The sequence below is a fragment of the Microchirus variegatus genome (genome assembly GCF_963457635.1).
Source record: "Microchirus variegatus genome assembly, chromosome: 6".
NCBI lineage: Eukaryota > Metazoa > Chordata > Actinopteri > Pleuronectiformes > Soleidae > Microchirus > Microchirus variegatus.
This window is the reverse complement of record NC_139807.1, coordinates 20,449,143-20,468,877: the sequence shown is the minus strand read 5'-3', so window position 1 is coordinate 20,468,877 and position 19,735 is coordinate 20,449,143. Positions and strand designations below refer to the sequence as shown.

General features: G+C 39.9%; 1 protein-coding gene across 1 annotated transcript in view; it reads right to left on the bottom strand.

Annotated features, from left to right (window-relative positions):
• LOC310928305 (protein Wnt-8a-like) overlaps positions 1–19,735 on the bottom strand; it is a gene marked incomplete at both ends in the record, with an annotated part of 109,002 nt that overhangs the window by 7,578 nt on the left and 81,689 nt on the right. Inside the window, one exon of the mRNA XM_083890828.1 lies at positions 1,352–1,456. Coding sequence (XP_083746954.1) covers positions 1,352–1,456 — 105 coding nt within the window. The remainder of the gene's footprint in view (positions 1–1,351; positions 1,457–19,735) is intronic.

The window sequence follows — 19,735 nt, the reverse complement described above, 5'->3', positions numbered from 1 at the left end:
AAAGGCTGGATGCAGCTTTCACGTTATTCTGCCCCTCACAGTCTGAAGACGTATGCATTTAAGGGGTGTCCCATTTCTAAGTGACAAAATAACCCTCAACACTTGGTTTTGAGGGCCAGTTAAGATTAAGGGTTGAGCTTGAGGGTTAAGATTGAGGGTTAAGATAGGGATTGGAATGGCAACTCTGCTCATCAGTCAATGGTCTCACTCACTCTCAGGTCTTCTTCAATGTCACATGATCAATTTGGTAAATTATGTTCCCATTTGAAAACAGATGATAAAGCACAGCATATGTGAGTGGACACCAGTGTGACTGACAGCTGAGGCAGGTTGCAGGTTACAGATGTGAATTTCCAAATTTTGCAAAACCTCATGCCGCCAATCTTGAGGCTTGTTTTGCAGCAGGAAGACTATGATCATTTCTAGTACACAGTCTTATTGGTCTAAGTAAGTTGCTCAGTTGTGTAGTGGAGTGATTTATTGACCCTACATGCCTGATGCAAGCAGTCTCGATTAATACTCTCTATTGTTATTTATGTATTCTGTGGCCTTGCTTGGTCAATCATGTTATGAGTGTGTGTATTAGATGTGGGCATAAAGGAGACGCAACACAATGCTCAGGAGCGACTGGTTTCATGTCTTCATATTTATTTCATAAAGAAAAAGTAAAAAGATTGATAAGAAAACATCCCACTTGATTAAACTCCGAAGACCCCCCACCCAACCCCCCCTCACCTCAGCCTGGATGCCTGCCTTTATCTCTCACGCTATCTATACTACTTCACTTCCTATTTTGGCAATATTGTACACATGTTAGCTACATGCTAACAGTGCAAGACAGGCACCCAGGCTCAAGTTAATCCACCCAAGTGGCAGGAGAGCTCCCCGTGTGAGAATGCCATGTATGATTACAGCACCCCAGGGAGCTCACAAGCACCCATTTCCGAAGACAAAGCAAGAGACTGTAATACTGTGATAATCAAAAGAAAGTGCTTTTTTTTTTTTTTGCTGTGGCATCTCAGCGTCTTCTCTTCATGTGCTCTGAAGTCAAGGTGTGGTATCGCCTTTCCTCTCTTGCTCAATGGCTGAAAAAGAAGAGAAGAGGATGCTGTTGAACTGCAGGCTTGTGTTTAGTCATTTATGTGAAGGGGATGATGCAGTTTTTCTATTTTGCTGTAGACCAGCCATGTGCTGCTACTGCAGCAAATGTATGCTGCTCTTCTTGCTGGGTATGTGGTGCTTCAGCACCGTTGGAGATGAGGTAAATAGCGACTGACAGGAAAATGGTTACAGGGGATTTTCAGCAGCGTTCAGAAACGCACACACACACATGCACCAAGGAGACACTCACTCTCTTTGGTGGGAAGAGGGTTTTTCTCTTTTGTCTCTGTCTTCTTCAGCTTTGTCTTGTCGAAACGGGCGATCTCGGTCATGTCAGGCTTGTCAGACATTTTAGCTGTGAAAGACGAGCACATGTAGCTGAGCACACAGGCTGGACTTTTCCTGTCTGCCATTATCAATCAATAATACATCATACAATTATGAAATTGTCCACAAGCTGTATGGGATATACATGAAAGTCCAAGGGCAATGTTGTAAAGGTTAAAAGGAGAGCTGTCAAAAAAACCTGAAGTCACTGATTGATATTGTGAATTTTCAGCATGTGCGCAGAAAGGGAGTGGCTATACGACATGTGCAGCTGAGATGTTCACATGGATTGTTGCACCTCCCACACATGCTCTGCCTACATGTTCTCTACAAAATGGCTTTGCAGCTAACACACACACGCACACAGCCGTTAGTTCATTCCTTTGTCTCTGCTTTTTTCACTCTGAAGCTGAGGTCTTTGTTCTCCTCCTCCTCATCCTCTCTCTGCCTTCCTCACCCCCTCTCTTCTTTTCTCTGCATCCACTGCTGCAGCCTCCTGGATGGAGGCGATGCTCCACTGGCTCCTCTGCAGTCATAATCCAGACCTAGCCTCAGGTCTCACTAATACGTCTTTCTCAGTCTGGACCAGTCACGCCTGCTTAAACCAGCTCTGTGCAGATGTACAAGCCCACTACCCTGCAGCCAGCCATTTGAAAACCAAGCTAGTGTAAAAATAATTCTCGCTGGAATGAATTTAAAAGAGGCCTAATAGAATCAGTGTTACATAGTCATGCTGGGCTCATGCCCAGAATTCTTACATTTTCAGTTTCTTGAAAAGAGGCACACCGAATAATGTCTCGATTACCCTCAGCTACAAATGGTGCCTACTGTTATTGTACACCCCTCCGCCACCCCCTCCAAACATTGACATGAACAACAGCAGCCACAATCTTAGCCTTTTCTTTCCTCCACTTCATCAGTAAACCTAATTATCCATTTACATCTGTGCCATAGTCCCTTTATCACCACCATCATCATCGTCCTTAACATCCCACTACTGCCATCAGCAGCCAGTTTCCCCTCATCCAGCCACACCCCAATCCTTTGTCTGACTCATCGTGAACACGTAATACAGAGACTGACACACGGACACAGACAGATGAAGAACACACGGAAGGACACATGAGTCTTTCTTACCAGAGTTCCACAAAGCAGTGGGATAAAAATCCACCAGAGGAGGGAGAGAAAGTGCAGTTAGAGACACAAGAGATGGAGACGGCAGAGCGATGCGGAAGCTGAGTGGTTCTACCGGTGTGTGCACGCCTGCCAGAGAGCATCCAGGGTGTTGGTTTAAGAAGGAGGGAGGGGGAAGAAAGAGAGAGAGACAGAGCAAGAGAGAGCTTGGTCAGCCTCCCTTCATGTCATCAATATTAATTTTTGTCGAGGGAAAAGACTGTAGGAAAGCCATCCCAAATAGGAAGCTTGATTCATTATGTTAAATTCTTAATGTAACACATTATTATTGTTATTATTACAGTGATTTTGATGAGTAGGTCACATTGAGATTAAAATCTATTTTACTAGTGAGCCATATGAATACATACAGTTGCACAATAATATGTAACATTAGAGAACAATACAAACAATATGAAAACAATGTTAGTACAAGCTAAAGCAGAAACTACTTCCATAATACATTTAAAATCATTACAGGACTACTTCTAGGACCAAGGACCATGTAGAAAATGCAAGATTTGTGTTTCATGTTCGTCACAAGAACGTGTACCACACATATAGATAAAACACAAAATAAAACAATTAATGCTTATTTGTACCAGGACAAGCGTGAATGACATGGACCAGTGTCACATAACACAGCTGTTGTGGCCTCAGCCAGTTTGCTGTATTTGTCTGTCATAGGACATTTACACAAACACAACTTAACACACACACAGCATGAAGATGATCATAAATGAAAAGATGTATTGTATACCTCAGTGAGACTAATTATAATTTTCCTGTTCATCACTACTTTATACAGCCCTTCTAACCTTCAGTGATATATTATTATATGCTAAAATGAACAGGTGTTTATATAATTAAAGACGGTGGCATCATGTCGAGCACTGCAGGAACTCTATTTATATTTATCATTGTTTATTCATTTAGATGACTATGTATGTACAGTGCCATACACCACGGTGTGTGTGAGCTATAAATCCCAGTGTGATTCATTCTAAATACTGAAAGTCATGTGAGTAAAGGGGAAGCACTAAAGATTAACCACTATCAGGCTCTTAGATGTGAGGTTTTGCTCTTTATGTTTCTTCCCCTATATGAGAGTAAACTGCACATCTTTGGTTTCATTGTGTGACAAAATTCAAAGACATCACTATGAGTTTTATACAAATGTCATGGTTGAGTTTTTTTGCTCTTACTGTTCATGTACATTTTATAAATGAAATTATTACATTGGAATTTTTGCTCAGTCATTATGATTTGAAAATAAGTTTTCAGCTGAATTGATAGTCATTTGTACCACCTCTAACTACTGTCATATATACTCAATTGTAGCATTTGTGCTGTTCACATGTAAGACTTTGAACCACAATTCACCACTATTTTCATCACTGATTACTTCATTATTTGTCAGTCCTTTCCTTATGTAGTTGGTTAAATGTTTGCTTCATGATAGAATAGAAAATGTCAACCAGTGTGTCTCAATCTCAAACCAAAAAAGAACACATTTTGTGTGATTATCAAAACAGTTGGCGATCAGTTCAGTAGTTGACCACTAATGAATGAGTGGTTTCAACCGTAATTGGTATACACAGTCTGGTTTTTATCATGTGTCACAGCCTTGATTTTGTGACTGATCAACAGCTCTTGATGACATCAGGCTATAATAAAGCTGTGATGTGCAGAGCTCATGTTCCTTTGCTGACATCATGAAACCCTCCTGGTCTTTTCTCTTTAATCTCCCCAGAGGTAAAGTTTCAACCTGCTGATGCCGCCACTGAGCACACAGATCCCAGAATAGCAAAGTGAAGATGAGTCTGATATGATCTCAACCCTGGAAATGATGCAGTGAGCCAAGCAGGCTGATGCACAGTGGGCCTGTTATTGTGTCACTTCATTTTCCTGGATGACTCTGGGTTTTACTGGACTGCATGAGGTCATACGTTTATTCAGAGTGCTCTGAAACAAGGCGCTGCCACCTGCTGGCTCAAGTCTGGAACTGGGCAGCAGCCATTGTGCACATGGGCCTCAGAAACAGAAAGAATATAACATGCGGTTGTTTTTGTTACAAGTTAGATGGACACAAGGCTCAGGACATACAATACCCTAATCACCCAGACAAACTTATGAGACGGCTCCAGTGGAGCTAATGATGTTTGAATGCTCTTCACATCACTCACTGACTCAGTCTTTCAGATGATTCCCTCCACTGAGCTGTTTGTTTCTCTGTGTTGTTGTTGTTGAGGTGGGGCGGGGAAAAAGTTTGACCTTCTCTAAGTTTGAGCCGAGCCCTACTATTAACCTTTCTGTTTGGAGCGTTAGCACATCCGAGGCGGAGAGACGGGATGCACACTGACAAAGGTCAGACTCGGCTGCCAAAACGACCTGTCAGAAAAATTGGACAACGCGCTGCTCGTCGGTTGACGGTAATTGGCCGTTAAACCTTTCCTGGAATCAAGTGTCTGAGCTGTAAGACGGTGTCTTGATGACCAACAGTGCCATTGATCATCACATTTCAGTGTTATTTCCAATAGATGGATAGCAGCAACCTTGCAGTTTGAGCTGTTTCAACAGATACACTGGAAAATCAATTTATTATTTTATTAATGTAATCATATTATACTTTATGAACAATAACCCAAACATATAGGAAGCCTTTCTTAGTGTACAGTGAGCAGAACTGCTTAAATACGATGTAAACACAGGATGGCAGCACAGGATTGTTTTACATTTCAGGTTGCGGCTTATGAGGAGAGTTGGAGAGCCTATAAAAGACCATTAGGGGGCAGTCATTCCCCAGCTCTGCTTGGAACAGCCAATGTCTCTAATGCCATTAATAAAAAAAAACTCCTAACACTTTTCTAAACACAAGCAGGGTTGTTAATAATTTTATCTCTGTGGTCTTACTGTCATTGTTATGGAAAATGAACAAGTGTTCAACTCTCTGTAGTTTGAGTGATTTTTTATTTACAACAGCCTTTAAAATTAACAGTTTAAAGACAAAAGCATCACTTTCTTCATTGTAAAAGTTAAATAACTTAACACAGTTTGTTTTATGTTGAAGAACAGTATTTGGGTTAAAATGGATATTATGCTCATATTATGCTTTATGCACTCATGATGACCTGTGAGCCAATGGAGGGGAAAAAGGCACATGATTTAGGAATCTTTGTTCAGTGTTTGTTTATTTGACACTTTCTCTTCAGTATAACTGAGAGCGTTACCTTAGCAGCCATTGTTTTTGTGTTGCATGTACCTGTCGCGATGGAACACTCAGATTTAAAGGAAGTGTTCAGTTTTTTTGAACTGTGGTTTGAGGAGGTACTTACACATGGTTAGCAGGGTTCTGTGATTAGGAGCCAGAGAAGGCACACACTCAGACACCTAGCTTCTAGTGAGGAATTCAGGAAACAAAATAAGCCAACTTAAGAAAAAGTTTGCCACTTTATTTTGATCACAAAAGTCCACAGAGAAAATCAGTGTTTTTAATTCACGGGGACTCAGGAGTTGCTGGTCTACCGCTGACTCATTTGGTATGTTTTGTAAGAATGTTAGACACAGATGGAAGTCACAAAATAGCACATTTTAAATTACAAATGGAAAAAGTATTGGATCAATAATTTCCTTTCTGGACTTATGTGCAAGGGGAGTTAGGTTTTACAAAACTCCAGTTTCCAGTCAGAGAAGGCTTTTGAATGCTGAGATAAAGCAAGAGCTGCATTGTAAATGCAACATATGTTCATGCAGGCATATATTTCATCATATGAGCTTTTTTCATCTATTTTTGTCACTGACATTCCTGCTGGCTTCTATGTTTCCACTGAGCATGTACACAACACAGTTGGCTGTATGTGACACACTGACTTTGTGTCAGTGCCTCAAGCTCACTTGAAAAAAGTTTAACTATCACTCTAACATTGAACTCAAACTGAAATACCTTTATTATTTATTTTTTTCAGCCAGTCACATGTTGGCTGTGAAACACTGTGTTCTGCCTGAGAACTTTCATCTAAGTCAGGGGTGTCCAAACTTTTTGCAAAGAGGGCCAGATTTGGTAAGGTGAAAATGTGTGGGGGCCGATCATTCAGCCTGACATTCTTTGAACCAATAACATTAAATAGAAATTATCTATTTTTTGAAATGTTTACTGCAAATGACATCCTTAATTTTTTTTCATTTTCAAGTTTTTACCAAAATCACTCTGTCTTTTGTATTTGAACCCCAGATTTCCACTGGACACATTACAGCCGTGGCACGTCAGTGGCGTGGTTCTCCTTCGTCCAATTAACCTCTGTTTCGCGAGATCCCGCGATAGACTGTGTGTATAAAGGAAACAACAACCAAACACCTTCTTTCTAGTGATGGGATCGGCAGTTCATTTGGGTGTACTGAATCACTAGAATCCGTTCATTAACATGATTCGTTCAAAAGATTCGTTCAGTGCTTAGCAGGAGCCCAGTGCCCTGCTATGTGACTCACCTCCTCCCTGAGTGCAGTACGTTCGCACCGCGGGTCAGTGAGTGAGTGACAGCGCGACCGAGATTCATGTCCTCAGCCACAGTTCACCAGTTCTCTGTGTGTGTTCGTTCCTCAGTCACAGTTCACCAGTTCACCAGTGACTGACAGCGTGAACGACTCACAGCAGCACGGCAGACACAGTTCTTAGACATGTTGGCTGGCGTCGTTTGGTAAAGATTCACGAGTGAGTGACGGCGTCGGCGAACGACTTCATGAGTGATTCACAGAACGTGGCAGTTCCACTCCTGGCCACCACGATCGCTGCTGAGCTCAACTGAACTAAGAAAGGAACGAATCAGTTCATGAAGTGATCCCAGTCAGTTCGTTCACCCAAATGATTCGTACTTTCGAACGAATCACTCATGACCGACACAACACTACTTCTTTCATTCTCCGACGTGGAAGAACTGTTGATCTGGTGTCATAAATGATTTTATGTTTCTCCACTTCAACAATCAGTCTCTCGTCGTACATTATGACTCTCCGAGACGCTCTGATTAATTGACTGTTGACCTGGTAACACCGGTCACGACGTAATGTTGATGTGAAGTTGTGATAGGCTATATGACCTGCGTATTGTGTTTTATTTTGAAAGGGGGGCTGAAGTGTTTTACTTTGAGTCTGTGTCGGACTTCCTGTCTGGTGCGATCTGCTCTGGAGAAATTTACGCGGTTCAGCAGCGGCAAAAAGCTGTTATCGAACGCGATTTGGCGCGGCCAGCCGCTTCTGGGACGCTGCTGAGACGTTCCGCAGCGCGCCCAGTGGAAATGCTCTAATTGATTAGAATGGAAGCTATTTGCAACGGGGACCATGCCGCTGACGTGCCGCGGCTGTAACGCGTCCAGTGGAAATCCGGGGGAAGACCACATCAAATGAAGAGAAATCTGTCAGGAAAGAAACACTTTAGCGAATATTAAACATAAGTGCGCGATCACCGGAGTTGCTCGCTGGCTCACTGAATACGGCTGGCTCGCAAGGCAGCGCCGTAACGCAACCCGTGGGGCTTTCTGACATTCCGCGCCGCTAACGCGCCCGGTGGAAATTTGGGGTAAACCCGTATCTCATCTCATATCCATAATGTATTAAACTACACCGTTTTGTTGCTTTCACAGCAGAGGAACCATACCAAAGTAGAGCAGATAAAACTGCATAGCTGCAAAATCCTGAAACAGCCTGGAAACTTTCCTCGGCGAATCTGACATCGCCATGTCACAAATGGGCTGGGTTAAAATGATCACAAAAGGCCAAGTGTCACAGCGGCAAGGGGGCGGTCACAGGGTTACTGCCATCTTCTGGTGAAATATAAATTAGTTGTTTTTTGTACACGTGTGTTTAATACTCAGGTCAACAGTGCTGGTGGGCCACATATTGATTTTATAACAGATTTTGAACATGGGCCACAATTGGCCCCTGGGCTGGACTTTGGACATGCCTGATTTAAGTGAATAACAGAGGCGTGCTCAAGAGTTTGCGACCTCTGAACAAAGCCAGTCTTCCTGTTTGCCCTCATGTCCTGAAAGTCAAGTGAAGCTTACCAGCAGCTCTGCCTGCCTCTTCATAGCATAAAGACAAGAGAGTGGTTTCAGCAATTTAATTTCACTGCAGGCAAAGAAAAAATAAGGCCAAAATGTCAAACTATTCCTCCACCAATCAATTCTCCTCTCTCTTCAATTATTTCCATCATTTCTTTCCTCACCATGTTCCACTGTGTGTGTCAGCAGCCATGACTGTTCTCTGTGAACGCAGAGAGGTAAATGTGCTTGAGGGAAATGTATGAAATGTTAACATTTTCACGCGCAAATGTGTTTGCCCGCAGCTTATATTACTTTCATCCAAATTGGCAGGAGACAAATTTGGTGGTGGTCAAGTGTGTAACATTTAGGAGGGTTTATTGAATATTGAATGTACTGTTGAGTATAATGTTGAATAACTATGCTTGAAAATTGAACAAGTATTTTAGTATAAGGATGTGATCCCTTTAAATTTAAAACTGTGTGGTTTTCATAGCCTTTTATGAGAACCATGCCATGGTGCCCGCCTTGTTTCTCCACCAGAAAAAAAACAACCAGCGACAGCGTGTTTTACGTTTTTAAGCAGACACTTAATATGCAAACAAAAAAAAACTACATCCTTAATGTGTCCCTGTTTGTTCTGAAGTATCTCCATTCTATCCCATTCACACACCTAGGTTTGTTAACCAGGAGGAATGTGATTGATGGAATTCACTCACTCAAGTGACACAAGGCCTGAGTGAACATGCTTATTTCTTCTTCGTCTGCGTAATTTCTGGCAGCGACACAAATTCCACTGTCATTTCCACTGTGACACTACATCATGCATTTATCTTGTTGCCATTAGAAAATCATTAGCACAGCTGTTTTACAACTTGGGACATGGCTCGATAGCTTTTCAGATGCGTTTCTGGTGAACTCATGTTGTCACAATTAGTGTACAGGTGATGCAGGGGTGAAAAGAAATCACACAACAAGACAATAGACCAACCACGGGGAATGGGAATAGTGTTAATTCTCTTTTTTGTGGTGTTACTGGGTAAAGTAAGATTTCAGTGTCTTACACACTGGGCTTTTGAGTGGATAGTTGATTTGGAAGATAAAGACGGCATAATGGTTGTGAGCTGATCGGAGTTTGTATGTTCTCGTGTGCGCAGTGGTTTTCTCTGGGTTTCCTCACACAGTCCAAGAAACACGCAGAGGTTAATTGGACACTTGTGTTGCCGCTGCGATGGACAGATGACCTGTCCAGGATGTTCACCGCCTTTGGCCCTATGCCACCTGGGATTAACACCAGCGACAAACACAGTGGTAGACTAAATTAATGAGTGATAACTCTGGCTGAAGTGTAATTACCAAAAACATCCTCACATATTAAATCCTCTTTAACACTTTTTACTAGTTTCAAACCAACACAATGGCCATTTTTTTTATTTAACTCAGATTTGCAGAAGCCTTATCAATCAATCAATCAATCAATCAATCAATCAATCTTTATTTGTATAGCCCACAGATTACAAAACATAGTTTGTCTCACGGGACTTCACAGGGTTGGTAACATCCTCTGTCCTTAGACCTTCGACCAGGGTAAGGAAAAGCTACCAGGGAAAAAACCCTTGTAACAGGGAAAAAAGGTAGAAACCTTTTAGAGTTTTTATTTTTATTTTGTCAGTCAGCGTAAAAGCGCTGAGTTATCTCTCAAATGATTATTCGAAAAGAGCTTTTATGGAGAGACAAAACCACAAGGAAGTATGTTTTGAGAGATGCCTTAAACCTATGTGTAAGACGGGCTGGGAAAGTGCACAATCAGTCGGACCTCATGAGCACACTTCCTCCTTTCATGATCTTTACGACTGATGAACCAGCCTTCGATTGGTGCCCTGCGTTCCATCACTGGGCCAATGAGCTGAGAGTATCGGTGTGGAGGAGTTATCTCACCGAGCCAGCTGGAGGACAGTGACATAGATGAAAAGAGAGGGAGGAGAGGAGATAGAGGCAGCGAAGAGGGATGAGGAACCAAGCGAGAGAAAGAGATTGATGGAAGATTAGAGCACTGCTATAAACACTTAACACATCTGTTATACACATTATCAGGTATCGTAGAGCAATGACAGTCTTTTAGTTTGTGTGTGTTTGTGTGTGTGAGAGAGAGAGAGAGAACGAGACAGCACTGCTTTGAAATATCTATACTTTTAGGGTGAGCTTATAAGCTTTGTTTGCAAAGCTCAACACATCAAAGTAATATCCTCATGCGTCTTGTCCTCCCTCACCTCCTCTTCAGATGTTTTACTACTTTGTCTAAGGGATAAATTGTGATAAATTAGGCATGCACACAGTGAGGACTTGACTGGATTAAGCCCGTGATCAATCCTTTTAAATTGTAAATTAAAAGAACAATTGAGAGAGGAGACATAATTTACTAATTTGTTCAAATTAAATCTAAAAGCAGTTTGAAAAGCGATTTCTAGCCTCGAGGAGTAGAAAATTGTGTGTGTTTAGTTGTTTGTCACTGGCGATTACGATGAAATGGAACTCACAGCTCTATAACCCAAGTACCAGGAGGGTTTTAGTTAAACCTTTATGCTAAAAAGACAACATGAAAATGGACTGAGCAGTGGAAAGAACTGGCTTTGACATGAGTTTGCAGAGTTCCTGGACTCAACATCCCTACTTTAATTGTGTGCTGGAAAGTTATTGCTGTTGTCTGTAGTGACACTTCCTGTGGTGTGCAGACATCAATCTGTAAAACTGTAAAAGCTTGAAATTCAGTTATGTCGTACTGTGATTCCCACTGAACAAAAAAAGGGTCTGAGCACCAAGTTATTTTTTTAGTTCAGAAAGGTGAGAGGAGTGCAGACTCATCCAGATCTATTATTCATCATTTAATTTGAGAATTAAATAAAATAATTTCAAGAATGAAAAGGGGGAAAAACAGTCCTGACCTGCAAGAATGGGATTAAATGAGGAGAACAAACAGAACCATTTAAAAAAAAAGAAATACAAAGTAAATATTATCCTGATGTGATTAAAGAAATCATAGTAAATGTATGGTCTATATATTATTTGTTATGGTCAATCCCCCAAGATGTGGGAACACAAAGTTCCCACATCTTGGTTGACATCAAATTCAAGGTCTTTTCAATAACTTTCCACAACGACTTCCCTCAAATTCAAGGACAAATGTGCTTAAGATTGGAGGGCAACTTGTAAGAGCCGCTTCACCCATGGCGTCCACATTTATTGATTTGACGCTCTGCATCTGGACAAGTGACTGTCCTTGAGATTTTGGGCAAATCAGTCTTCGTAATTGTCGCTCGTGAGACAAAGATCTTGGAATTTTCATTTCCTAGGCATCACAATTTGCTCTCTCTTGCTCAACATTACTCGCTCATTGTTCTGCACGGAATCTTACGTTAATGGTGGAGACTGCTAGTAATTATGACTCGACATTTGTTCTGTGTAGGCCTAGTCTATGTGCATCAAACAATGCAGGGCATAAAACAGTAGGTGGCGGCGTAACCAACAAGGTATTTTACCTAAATATCAATTTAACTTCTTTCTTAACTTTCTTTCAATGATTTCAATGAAATTTACAAACCTTCAAGGACCCTTGGGAACCATGGTAACATTAACATTGTATTAGAAATTAAATATGACACTTATTTTTTTTTTGTAATTTTCAACACTGATCTATAACATCTTATCAGATCACCATTTCCTAAAGCACACCATTAGCAATTTAAATGTAAAAAAATGTATACAAAATTGTCTGATTTGGGTTTTTGCCAATATGCATAATATTACAATATGCATTTTCTAATCTGACTTTGTCAAGTTTACATCTCACTTTTACTCTGCTGTTGTAAAGTGACCGTATCCACCTGTAAAGTTCTTGGATGTTTGTCTGAAAATGACCAGACATTCAGTGATATCACTATCTGCTTTTTTATCTTCTCTCTGCTTATTCAGAGAAAAAAAAAAATTCCGCCCCTTCCTTTTACTCTGGCTCTTAATTTCACGGCTGGAATTGATTTTCTTGAGTCTGTTTGTTTTCGGGATAAGCATCTTTTACTTGTTGATTGATTGTGTTTTCCCGAGTGTTGTTTTGGGACCAGTCCTAGTGGAATTTGGAGTTTGAAATGTTTCAAACAGTATTATATTTAATATATAATGTTCGATGATTATATATTATGGATTTTTGTTGTTATAATTGTGGCAATCTGGTTTCTTCCTTCAGAACGTTTGTGGCTCTATAAGAAGCTTGTCAAATACGTTGTCAGGGTGTGGCTCCAATCCTCTGGCATCGACAGACCAACACATGTTAAATCCATGATAAGGAGAGGGAGCTGAAATTACACAAATTCAACAGTACCTCATAACAACACAAAAGCACAGAGGAAAGAAAATCATCTGCATCACAAACATGTTGAAGGAGATATGAAAAGATAAAAATGTTGACTATTAAATAATTAGAGATAGAGATAGGGATCATATCAAATACACCCATTGCTTTCCTCAAATAGTGGCAAGTCTGCAGTGTTGTGGCGCCTCAGGGTGATGATGCTCGGTTAAATGTGCTAGTTCGCCTGAGGAGGAGGAAGAGAGGGACCTGCCAGACATGGAGGATGGATGGATGTGCTTTTCTCATTTCCATCTATCAGTGTCTCTCTTCCAGGTTCTGCCCTCTCCTCACTTGTGGGTGTAGATGAGAACACGGAACTTCTGGTCGTAAATACTACACTTGTTGTTAAAGGTGCGGATAGAGTTCACACCAGTTAACTCAAACTGTACTAATTGAGCAAATGCAGCAGTCTTTACGTACCCTAAGACCCAGGTGAACATTGTCATTTTTTGTTAGTTTACCCTCTTTTTGCTAAAGATGAGACATTTCCAGTGCAATACTAGAACATGCATTATTTTTCCACCCATTAGCATAGCTATTAGCATGAATGTTTTTAGCTCTCCTTACCTTTGAAAAATTGGGACATCATCACTGGTGTTCGTGTTGTTTTTCTTTTGTTTCCACCACATCCGTGACCTAGACCGGAAGTTCCAATTAACGCTGTTTTTTAGTGTGTGTCATTACCTCGTTTATGAAGCCCTGAAGTTTGGAAACGAACAGTTCAGCCATTGCTGAGAACGCTGTGTTTTATTGTAATCTCAGGCTCAGTGAGATCTCCCTTCTGGTTACGTAAACAGCAGTTCTCCTGTACAGCAGATCCTCCTGCTCCGGGCACTAGTCCGGGCACATCCGGTTGCGTACATTTGAACCGCAATGAAGAAGAAGAAGAAGAATGTCCGTTGTGGAGGTGTTTCACGAGCGACAGTGTCTTCTGACTCTGGGTCTGACTCCGGGTCAAAGTCATAAAAGGGACTGCGGCGGGGAGTCGTGACAAAACTATTTTTAAACATTGTTAAAACAATGTTTTGATAATGAGTAGCAGTGCATCCACCGTTCCAGAGGGTGGAGCTGCGCTTCTGAGAGCGGGTGTACTGAATAGTAATGGGCTGGTGTGCTGATTATATCACTTCCGGGTATTGGCCAATCACAAGACAGTTGGGAAGGCTCTACGCTGGTTGGCCAATCACAACACACTCTGTCTTCTGGGCGTGAGATTTCAGTCTGAAATATCGCAGCTGAGGAAAGTGTCAGTAAGGAGAGTTTTCTATAGGCTGGTTTACAGCAACTCAGAGGTTTTTGACCATAAAAACAAGTTAATGTATGTAAGTAGACCTCCATAACTAACATATATGTGCAACAGGACCACTCTATGTGAGCTTTAAAGAATTTTGTCAACAAAGACGTGGGATGGTGTTGCAGACTAAACGAGCCATCAGCAAAACCCAGGCCACCACTTAAAATGTGGCATTAAAATGCTGTGCACATACACTTTCTGCTTAATTCACCTGGGATCTCACAAACCGTTCACCCAATGAATGTTTAATACCATGTAACGAAAGTCCCACGTACATTGTTTTAACTTCTGGCCAAAGGCAAACTACAGAATCTTTAAAAATCTACAGAAATGGCCAGTAAAGTTTTAAACAGAGTTAACACAAGCCAGCTGCTCCAAATGAATTTGAGCTCATTTGCAGTCATTTAACAGTTTTTCTTTGCAGTATCAGGCCAGGATGTGTTCATGCTTGTAAATGATTAAACAAACCCCAGTTGGGTTTGGATTTTTTGCTGCAAACATTAGGACAATGTCATTTTGTAGCATCAACTGATGAGCTAATCACCAATTAGCATTGTTTCCTTTGAAAATGTAGGCATTATAATGTTGAGCAGCCTCACACGGCACTGTCATTTTAAATGGTCACCTCTGTCTCCTCTCAGGGGGGATGTCAGGTTGTCACAGTCTCTGCAGTGCATCTCGTCAAGATGGCTGCTGCTGTGTTTCTCTGAAATTTAGCTGGTTTTATATCCAATACAAATCTAAGGAATCCTGCCTCGAACTTAAAATTTCTGTTGCTGATTGTATAAAGAAGAGTCGAACAAGCTTTCTCTAGCAAAATTGTGGACATTGTTAGCATTTTGTGGAGGTTTCTGGCTCTTTCCTGCTGAACTTTGGGCCTAGCAGGCCTGGATGAACCATGCCACCCAAAGCTTCTAATCATACCCCAGAAACCAGATTCATAGTGTGTGAATTGTTTGACCAACAAAAAGACTTTTACAGGACTCTGCTTGAACAACAGGAAAAAAGCTTCAAAACTTGTGTTCAGATCATAGTTGACTGTTGAGGACTGATGATCTGTCAAAGCATCTCAAGATCTCAAGGTGAGTCTGGAAATGACTCAAAGGGAATTTGATGATTTTAAAACCTCATGCAAACCCTGGTCCAAGAACTTATGGAAACCAGGACAGACTTGGACAAAATTTGCAAAAGCGTGATCTCAATCTCAGACAAGACAAGAATATCTGGAGGGCCAGTCGAGACGCCAAAATATTGTCGTAAATGGTATTAAAGAGACTGGGAACGAAAAGGTGTCTGATTCTGAAGAAAAAGTGAGAAAACTACTCAGGTAAAAACTACAACTGGATCATTTGAAAATAGAGCTGGATTGGGCTCACAGGACTGGGAAACCAATGGCATCATCAGAAGAGCCACGACCCAGTGTGGTCAGATTTCTGCGGCTGAAGGACAAACTTGCTGTTCTTGATAAAGCTAAACATTTGAAGGGCTCCGGCATCTTCATAAATGAGGACTTCCGTGAAGCCGTCTGGCAAAGAACGAAAGAACTTCTCCCAGCAATGAAGGCAGCTCGGGAGAGATGTGACATTTCAACGGATTCTTGTTCAGGGCATGCTTGACTATGACTGTGTACAATTTCAAGACATTCCAAGATACTTTTGGGGTCTTTTTTGAATAAAAAGTTAAGTCACTGCCTAAGTGCACAGACTTTCCTCATTTTCAAAAATTCATTAAAAATATTCCTTAAGAGATATGCAAATATTTCAATGGATTCTTGTTCAGGGCGTCGTTGACTATGACTGAGTACAATTTCAAGACATTCCAACATACTTGGAATGTCCAAGTGCATGGATCGCTTTCCGGATTTTCAAAAATTCATTAAAAATATTCTTCAAGAGATATGCAAATATTTTCAACGGATTCTTCTTCAGGGCATGCTTGACTATGACTGTGTACAATTTCAAGACATTCCAAGATACTTTTGGGGTCTTTTTTGACGAAAAAGTTAAGTCACTGCCTAAGTGCATGGATCGCTTTCCTGATTTTCAAAAATTCATTAAAAATATTCCTTAAGCGATATGCAAATATTTTCAACGGATTCTTGTTCAGGGCGTCGTTGACTATGACTGAGTACAATTTCAAGACATTCCAACATACTTGGAATGTCCAAGTGCATGGATCGCTTTCCTGATTTTCAAAAGTTCATTAAAAATATTCTTCAAGAGATATGCAAATATATTCAACGGCTTCTTGTTCAGGGCATGCTTGACTATGACTGTGTACAATTTCAAGACATTCCAAGATACTTTTGGGGTCTTTTTTGAATAAAAAGTTAAGTCACTGCCTAAGTGCACAGACTTTCCTCATTTTCAAAAATTCATTAAAAATATTCCTTAAGAGATATGCAAATATTTTCAATGGATTATTGTTCAGGGCGTCGTTGACTATACTTGAGTACAATTTCAAGACATTCCAACATACTTGGAATGTCCAAGTGCATGGATCGCTTTCCGGATTTTCAAAAATTAATTAAAAATATTCTTCAAGAGATATGCAAATATATTCAACGGATTCTTCTTCAGGCCATGCTTGACTATGACTGTGTACAATTTCAAGACATTCCAAGATACTTTTGGGGTCTTTATGGAATAAAAAGTTAAGTCACTGCCTAAGTGCATGGATCGCTTTCCTGATTTTCAAAAATTCATTAAAAATATTTCTTAAGCGATATGCAAATATTTTCAACCGATTCTTGTTCAGGGCGTCGTTGACTATACTTGAGTACAATTTCAAGACATTCCAACATACTTGGAATGTCCAAGTGCATGGATCGCTTTCCGGATTTTCAAAAATTCATTAAAAATATTCTTCAAGAGATATGCAAATATATTCAACGGATTCTTCTTCAGGCCATGCTTGACTATGACTGTGTACAATTTCAAGACATTCCAAGATACTTTTGGGGTCTTTTTTGAATAAAAAGTTAAGTCACTGCCTAAGTGCATGGATCGCTTTCCTGATTTTCAAAAATTCATTAAAAATATTCCTTAAGCGATATGCAAATATTTTCAATGGATTCTTGTTCAGGGCGTCGTTGACTATGACTGAGTACAATTTCAAGACATTCCAACATACTTGGAATGTCTAAGTGCATGGATCGCTTTCCTGATTTTCAAAAGTTCATTAAAAATATTCTTCAAGAGATATGCAAATATATTCAACGGATTCTTGTTCAGGGCATGGTTGACTATGACTGTGTACAAATTCAAGACATTCCAAGATCTTTTTGGGGTCTTTTTTGAATAAAAAGTTAAGTCACTGCCTAAGTGCACAGACTTTCCTCATTTTCAAAAATTCATTAAAAATATTCCTTAAGAGATATGCAAATATTTTCAATGGATTCTTGTTCAGGGCGTCGTTGACTATGACTGAGTACAATTTCAAGACATTCCAACATACTTGGAATGTCCAAGTGCATGGATCGCTTTTTGGATTTTCAAAAATTCATTAAAAATATTCTTTAAGAGATATGCAAATATATTCAACGGCTTCTTGTTCAGGGCATGCTTGACTATGACTGTGTACAATTTCATGACATTCCAAGATACTTTTGGGGTCTTTTTTGACGAAAAAGTTAAGTCACTGCCTAAGTGCATGGATCGCTTTCCTGATTTTCAAAAATTCATTAAAAATATTCTTCAAGAGATATGCAAATATATTCAACGGATTCTTGTTCAGGGCATGCTTGACTATGACTGTGTACAAATTCAAGACATTCCAAGATACTTTTGGGGTCTTTTTTGAATAAAAAGTTAAGTCACTGCCTAAGTGCACAGACTTTCTTCATTTTCAAAAAATCATTAAAAATATTCCTTAAGAGATAAGCAAATATTTTCAATGGATTCTTGTTCAGGGCGTCGTTGACTATGACTGAGTACAATTTCAAGACATTCCAACATACTTGGAATGTACATATGCATGGATCGCTTTCCGGATTTTCAAAAATTCATTAAAAATATTCCTTAAGCGATATGCAAATATTTTCAACAGATTCTTGTTCAGGGCGTCGTTGACTATGACTGAGTACAATTTCAAGACATTCCAACATACTTGGAATGTACAATTGCATGGATCGCTTTCCGGATTTTCAAAAATTCATTAAAAATATTCTTCAAGAGATATGCAAATATATTCAACGGATTCTTCTTCAGGGCATGCTTGACTATGACTGTGTACAATTTTAAGACATTCCAAGATACTTTTGGGGTCTTTTTTGACGAAAAAGTTAAGTCACTGCCTAAGTGCATGGATCACTTTCCTGATTTTCAAAAATTCATTAAAAATATTCCTTAAGCGATATGCAAATATTTTCAACAGATTCTTGTTCAGGGCGTCGTTGACTATGACTGAGTACAATTTCAAGACATTCCAACATACTTGGAATGTCCAAGTGCATGGATCGCTTTCCTGATTTTCAAAAGTTCATTAAAAATATTCTTCAAGAGATATGCAAATATATTCAACGGATTCTTGTTCAGGGCATGCTTGACTATGACTGTGTACAATTTCAAGACATTCCAAGATACTTTTGGGGTCTTTTTTGAATAAAAAGTTAAGTCACTGCCTAAGTGCACAGACTTTCCTCATTTTCAAAAATTCATTAAAAATATTCTTCAAGAGATATGCAAATATATTCAACGGATTCTTCTTCAGGGCATGCTTGACTATGACTGTGTACAATTTCAAGACATTCCAAGATACTTTTGGGGTCTTATTTGACGAAAAAGTTAACCCTGGAAGACCCAAATTAAGAAAAACCTAAAAAAAAAAATATTTGACCATTCAGATGTTGTTGTAGGAGGCCTTTGATGCAGAAATCAAAGAGTTTTTGGAAAAAAAATGTTTATGTACATTTTTAGAGAAACGTTGTAATTTTACAACATTGGGCTTTGGTGGTTGCAGAATTTCTGTGTTTTTACTCACTTTGTCTGAAGAAAAATTCACAACAACTAAGGGTTTATTTGCAATCTTGATTTCTTACTTAGCTCCATAAATAACATTTAAAAATAATCACACATTAGTCATATTTTTATGAAATAATTTATTAAAAATAAATACATAAATAAATAAACAGGATAAAACTCTAGCTTTTTCTAGCAACTTCTTCATTCCTTTTTTCTTTTCATGACAAACTTTCATTGTTAGTGAAAGTCCTAAAAACAGTTCTTGTCCTCTGAAAATCAAAGGTGAACATCACACTTGCTGCATTTGTGTGTTGGTGAATCCTTTATTGCAGCATCCTCTCCCTGTCTTCATGTCCTTGTGTACATCCAATGGCAGGTGTGCACATCTCTTGGATGGTCTCTTCTGAGCATTCAGAGTCTTCATGATGTCACTGTCTGTTTT